The following is a 7,500-nucleotide window of genomic DNA, read 5'->3' on the forward strand; positions in this document are numbered from 1 at the left end:
TTGTTCCAAATGGTCTTGTTGTTGAAGAAAGTGCAACGACGAAATAAATATATTAAAGATTTCTACTTAAGCATAAGGCCTCAAATCTGAGAGGGCCACAATCGATTATATCGTTCTGGTACTTCACTTGTATTTCATTCTTCGATTCTTGCATGACGGAAACAAAGTCGACCTCGACAAGATTTAAACTGAGTACGCAAAAAGCCACAAAATTGAATCGTTGACGGGCACATGATCGTACATTTTGATGGTGAGGAAACAATCGATGAAATCAACGCCAGTACTAACTGCTACTTTATTCAATTTCTGAAATTAATTTATTTCTTAGTGTATTACGTAATTTAGGGGGTCCTTTTGCTGTTCCTTCTACCTACTTTAAAGTTTGCAACGATGTACCTATGTGTGGAATTATTAGTTTCTAAATAAATGATAATAATTATTGTATCCTAGTAATTATAATAACGACTCCAGGGGAAGAAAGTTGACTAGATTTGAATGAAGAACCCAAAGAATGGTATCTAAATGCCACATAGTAATTTATCGCACGCTTTATTTTTAAAAATATTCAGTAATACTCAGAAGACCCACAAACTTTTGAAAGAGAGTTAGAATAGAATAATATATTGTACTGGTACTTTATATTGTCGATCCTGAAACGAGAAAGGCAATATGAACTCCGGCGAGATTTAATCATATTTCTTGCCCCGTAGTCAAATGACTGAAACAAATAAAATAATAAAAGAATGGTCTATGGATTATACATTTCACAGCCCTTTTGACTATATAATTTCTAGCATACGAAATGGGTCACAGATTTTCGAGCGGGGATGAATCAATTAAATCGATGCCTCTATTTTTTTTTTTTTGGCTCCCAGAAGGATGAAAATCGGAGATATTCGAACTCAAACCTTAAATAGCCAACAAAGATTTGAAACTTATTGTTTCCAACATAGGTGCAAAACCAAAACTTAGCTAGGAATATTGTCGTCGATTAAATTTGAGTTCAAATTTGACTTCAAATTTGACTATTTTATCGACATTTGAGGGAAATGCAAAGTTGACATCGGTGAAGGTTGCGTACTGATGGTAAGGAACCTAGCAGACTTTTATATAAATGCTTGTGAAATATGAACAAGGTCACAAAAGTTTGGTAGTTTGATGGTCTAGTCAATTAACACGTCTTTTCTTCTTGAATTGTACTTTATTTTATCGATCACGGAATGAAAACAGGATGATAGTATATGCACTCAGAAAGGTAAAGAGCCAAATAAGGGCTTTTAAAATAATGGTTTCATATTTAGACACGAAACAATCACTTTTGAGGAGAGAAGTGCTGTCGATAAAAACGACGACACACATAACTAATACTTTATTTTATGAGCCATGAAGTGGAGAAAGTACGAAAACTTATCTCGGGAGGATTTGAACTCAGAACACGAGGAGCTGAATAACTCTTTTATAACAAAGAAATATCTAACACTTCATACTAAATGCATTCAATTAACTAATTAAGAATTATGATATCAATGAAGAAGAAGAAGAAGAAGAAGAAGAAGAAGAAGAAGAAGAAGAAGAAGAAGAAGAAGAAGAAGAAGAAGAAGAAGAAGAAGAAGAAGAAGAAGAAGAAGAAGAAGAAGAAGATAATGATGATGATGATGACGATGATGATGATGATTATGTTCTCCGTACATGCCAGAAGAGGTTGCTAAAAGTTAAATAACTTAGACGATAATACTAAAGCATCTTTAGAAACAATATGAAAAAAAATGTTTATATATATATATACATATATGTATGTATGTATATATATATATATATATATATATTATATAATATATATATATATATATATATATATATATTATGTTTATACATATATGCATATATATATATGTGTGTGTGTGTATTAATATATAATATAATATATATATATATATATATATATATATACTCACACACATACACACATACATACTCTAACACACACTTACACGCTTATCTTGCCACATACCGTAGTACGAAACACTTGGTCGTTGAGTCACTTCTATAGTAATACCAGCAAATAAAGAATGCACACGCACACGCATACAATACACGCGCGGACACACGCACACACACACTCACATACGTATATATTTTTTACCTATATACAGGCACTATATACATACATACACACACACTCACACACACACACACACACACACACACACATATATATATATATATATATATGTGTGTGTGGTGTGTATATATATATATATATGTGTGTGTATATATATATAATATATATATATATATATATATATATATATATATATATATCTGTAAATATAATCTAGTTATAATATCGATGTCTCTTTCATTTTTATTGTCTTGCCATTTCTATCAATACATACATATATATATATATACATACATATATATATACATTCATATATATATATATATATATATATATATATATAAACACACACACACATATTATATATATATATATTTAATATATATATATATATATATATATATATATATATATATATATATATATATATATCTATGTATTCGCACCGAATTCTTTTTCCTTTTTTGCATTTATATGATAACTATTTCCAGAATACCATAGTTTTCTGATAGACGAGGGATGGGGGATTTTTTTGACGTAATCGAAACCGATACTTGATTGTTACTTAACTTTATTGATACCATAGGAGATTGAAAGACAAAGTGGACAATATCACTGATTACAGTAACCACGTTTTCTAACGTAAGCATAAAGCAAGAACTTGTGGGAGAAGGGTGTTAGTCGATTATATTAGTCATCAATATTTCTCTGGCGTCACTGGTACCGGTGTCTTAATTTACTGCCCTTGAGGGTATGAAGGTATAAGTTCAATACGGAAGTATGTGAAATAAGAATATAGAGAAGCGGAAGAAATAGCACAATGTATTTTGTCTGGCGCTCCAACGATTCTACCATTTGATGGGAGGTAACTGTTGTGACAGGTACTATATTTTGACACATTCAAACATTTAGATAGAAAAAGGTGACCTGGGTGAGATTAGAACACGCGGCATAATCGCAGTTAAGTTAACAACACAAAACATCTTATCCGTCAGTCTACCGATACTGTGTCACATCGTATTCCCTGAGGATGTTGGAAAGTAGCAAAAAATAAATAAATTAAATAACAAGAAAGGTAGAGAAGGAAGTGGGATTCACTTACCTGCTAAATCCAAAAAGAGAACGGCTAGACTCAGGATCGAAATCGTAAAAGTCCGGTAAAATAGCGCGGTACGCTTTAGTCCTGTTCTCTTCCACATTTTCGTTTGACAAAAAACAATAACAACTGAAACACAACAAATACCCGGATGTGATGGGATTTGATAGGAAATGAACAACGGAGTGATGACTATGATGGTGGTGGTGGTGATGGTGAAGGTGTTCTGGTGGTAGTGGTAATGGTGTTTGTTATAGTGGTGTTACTAGTGGTATTGGTAGTGTGGGTGGATGGAGAGTAGGCTTATCTCGGTAGAGGTGGTGACGGCGGCGACTACAGTAGAGATATTGGGGATTATAATGTTGTTGCTGTTGTGGTGGTTGTGGTGGTTGTGGTGGTTGTGGTAGTGGTGGTGGTGGTGGTAGTGGTATACATAAGGTCTGTAGTAACAGCGGGAAGGATATAGTACCGACGTTGGTGTTGGTGGTGGTGGTGGTGGTGGTGTCGGTGGTTATCGTAAGTATGGGTACGGTAGTGGTGAGTAGGGTATGAAAATGGTTGTGGAGGAGGTGCTAGTAATGGTGGTTGTAGCGATGGTTGTGGTTGTGGTTGTGGTGGTGGTAGTGGTGGGGAGGAATGGATGTATTAGTAGTTAGATGTTGTTTATGTCGGTGGAGGTTGTGATGGTCTTTGTCGGCGGTGTTAGCGATGAGGCTGCTGCCGGGGAAGGAGGGAGGACGCTGCTTGCGGCGTGATCTTAATGATGGTGGGGCTAGCGAATTGCCTGTAGATGTGTGCGTATGGTGTGTGTGTGTGTGTCTGTGTGTGCGCAAGTGTGCGCGAATGCGCGCGTGTCTCATTGAGCGCAAATGTGCATGGGTTCGTGTCCTTCTCTTTTTATCTTTCTCTCTCTCTCTCTCTCTCTCTCTCTCTCTCTCGCTCTCTCTCTCTTTCTATCCGTGTGTACGCTTGTATGTGTGCGCGCACATGTGCTGTGTCAGTGAGCGCAAGCGTGCATGAGCCGCACTCTGTCTATATGTAAATAAGCGTGCGTATGCTGGCGTGTGTACGTGTGCGCGAGTGTGCGTGTGTGCTTGTGTTGCGTGTATGTGCATGCGTGTGTTGCGTGGGTTGCGCGCGTGTGTGTGTGTGTGTGGTGTGTGTTGTGTGTGTGTTGTGTGTACACACGTCTTTGCTGATGTATGTGTGTGTGTGTGTGAGATAGATAGACTGAAGACGTGTTTGGCGGCCACGATGAGTTAGCAGTAACGAAGTGATTATAGTAGTGGTGGTACCAGTGGTTGCTAACGTTTTCAATGGTGGTGGTGATGACAATGATGGTGATGATGATGATGATGATGATGATGATGTTAATACAGATGGTAACAGTGGTGGTGTTAACGAAAGCTTTATTATTATTATTATTAATGTTAGTAATAATAGTGATAGCAGTACTGGGGATATGGTAAGGGTGCGTAAATTAGTAGGCTGTTGGTGATGGTGGTACGGCGGTGGTAGTAGCAGTGGTTGTTGTGGTAGCGGTGGCGGTGATAGAGGTGGTGGCGGTGGTGGTGGTGGTGATGGGCTTGTGGCGATTATAGTAATAGGGGTGTCTGTAATAGCTGCGGTGGTGCTGATGACGGTGGTAACGACCGGAGTATGGATATTTTAGATGACGGTGATGCACGTATGGGTGATGGTGGTGACGCGATGGTGGACTATGGGCAATGGTAGTGTGGCCGGCGGGGTATGGTATGAGTCGTTGGGATAGGACATGGATGGAACGGTGGTAGTGGTGGTGGTGGTCACTATCGTGATAATGGTGGAAGTGATGCTAGTAAGTGGTTATGATTGCTTTATGTATGCGGTGTACAGCAGCGGCGCCGGTGACCTGATGTGGGTGGAACGTGGGGTGTTACTGGTGATGCTACTGATGTAGGTGGTACCCAAAGTATTGCTAGTGGTGTCTCTCGTGTCCTGTAGGTGGTACTTAAGCTGTTGATGCTGCTGTTATGTGGCGGACAAATAGCCAGATCGGAAGTTATTAAATAGTTTAGACTCGCTAAGAAACCCCTTGCACGGTTTCTACCCAAACTTACTTACTTGCACACACGCATACACACACACACACACACACACACACACACACACACACACACACACACACACACACACACACACACACACTGACATTCACACACACACACTGACATTCACACACACACACACGCACATACACATAGACACACATACACACCGAGCTTACATTTACTTACACATCCATACATAAATCTCTTTCACACACGCACTTGCACGCACACCACGCTTTCGCACACCCACACATAAGTAAACACAATATTTTGCACACACACATACGCACACCACGCTTACACATACAGAACTATACACAATAATTTGCACACTCACACACACACACCACACACACACACACACACACTTTCTCTCTCTCTCTCTCTCTCTCTCTCTCTAAGATGCAAGCTAACTCCAACCTGTTCATATTGCTTTGTACATCTTTTTTGTAGAGACTTGCACGCAGACACCCAGACACCCACCCACCCACACACACACACTTACAAACGCACACATATGCACTATTACACACCACTCACTCGCTCGCGCACAAACGCACACAAACTTACTCTCGTGCACATCTATTCTTGTACACCTGCACACACTCACTTCGACACGCATCCCTGCACAAACTTTCACACTTAAACACTTACACTACGTCGCACACAGACACGCTTACGCGCAAGCACATGCACGCACGCACACACAGGCGCGCGCGCCTTTCGCAGTTGGACACCCATACAAAAATTCATTTGGCCACTCTAATAAGTGCATCTACACACACTCACTTCTGGACTTGCATATGTAGAAGACACATATTTGCACACACGCACGCACACACACACACACACACACACACACACACACACACACACACACACAAACATACACACACACACGCACGCACACTCATTTGCATATATACAAGCATTTAGTTGCTTACACATAAGCCTAAAATATCACCACGAACCAAATTACATGCAGAACGGATACAGAAAGACAGAAAAAAAAAACAAAAAAACAACAACAACTTAAATTTGAAGTTATTCTTGTTGCTATTGTTATTCAACCACAAGTCAGCCTTCACCCAGCAACACTCTAAATCAAAGTTATTTCGACCGTTGACAATCACATTATTTTTATGAGGCGAAATGCATTTAGGACTTCATTATCCAGTAAGCCTTTTTTTCCCCGTTCAAACCAGTAGGGTGTAATTTGAGAATTTGAGGGGGGATTTGGCTGCTATTTCTAGCTTGTGTCCGGTATTCTCTGTGGTGTAATATCGTTGTTGTTGTTGTTAGAATAAGTAACGTTTAGTGCTCTTCGTGCTGTTGGTGATAGTTTATAGCTGTCGGTACCTGCCAGAGGGATTGGTGTGAGTTTAGATGCTATTAATGACGTTACTTTTGATGCTGACTGGTATTAGAACTGTTATTGTTATTATTGTTGCAGTTGATGGTGGTGGTGGTAGTAGTGTTGCTATTGGTGTCATTGATGGTGTTGGTCATGGCCATAATGGGTGTCGATATTGGTGCAGGTGAGCGTTTCGTTGCCGTGGTGGCAGCGAGGTTGCTGTCAATATTTATTGGTCGTGTTTATGTTGATGTTGGATTAGTTTTGACGGTGGATACTGGTACCGATAGTTGTATAAGTATTGTTTGTTATAGGTATTGCTGCTGTTGGTTGTTAGTGTTTTTTTGTTTTTTTTTTGTTATTATTGGAGTTGCTGGTAGTTAGTAGTGGTGGAGGTGGTGGTGTTGATGGTGATGGCAGCAATGAGGACTGGAATGAGTTACGAGCGGAATTTAAATACAAATATATATGTTAAAAAAATAAAAAAAACAGACAAAAAAACACAAACACGCAAGGAAAGAGTAAAAAAAAACAACAACAAAATTCTAAATGGTGATATAACATCACCATGACAACGACAACTTGCATCGACATAAGAATTACTACAATAACCTACCTAAAGAAATCACAATAACAGCGACAGCGTCAACAACAACAACGAGAACAACAACAACAATGACAATGACAATACAAGACGTTACAATGGTTAGCAAGATTAACAGGAATAGCAACCACAAAAGGAAAACTAAATAAGACCATCGACATAGACGAAAGTCTAAATAAATATCTGTAACTAAGCATGTACTTAGTAAGAGTATCAGGCATATAGGTATGTACG

At 38.8% G+C, this 7,500-nt stretch overlaps 1 protein-coding gene across 7 annotated transcripts in view; it reads right to left on the reverse strand.

The window, feature by feature from the left end:
- Nucleotides 1-7,500, reverse strand: part of LOC115225598 (putative carbonic anhydrase-like protein 2) — a 615,762-nt gene that overhangs the window by 605,504 nt on the left and 2,758 nt on the right. For 5 of the 7 annotated variants that reach the window (XM_036498897.1, XM_036498895.1, XM_036498900.1 and 2 more), the window contains exon 1: nucleotides 3,225-4,053. In XM_036498897.1, the coding sequence (XP_036354790.1) occupies nucleotides 3,225-3,321 (97 nt within the window). In that variant the 5' untranslated portion in view covers nucleotides 3,322-4,053. Of the gene's footprint in view, nucleotides 1-3,224; nucleotides 4,058-7,500 lie in introns of those variants that run through there. The other 2 variants (XM_036498909.1, XM_036498894.1) reach the window with 2 other exon arrangements.

The sequence above is a fragment of the Octopus sinensis genome, linkage group LG2, assembly GCF_006345805.1.
Source record: "Octopus sinensis linkage group LG2, ASM634580v1, whole genome shotgun sequence".
NCBI lineage: Eukaryota > Metazoa > Mollusca > Cephalopoda > Octopoda > Octopodidae > Octopus > Octopus sinensis.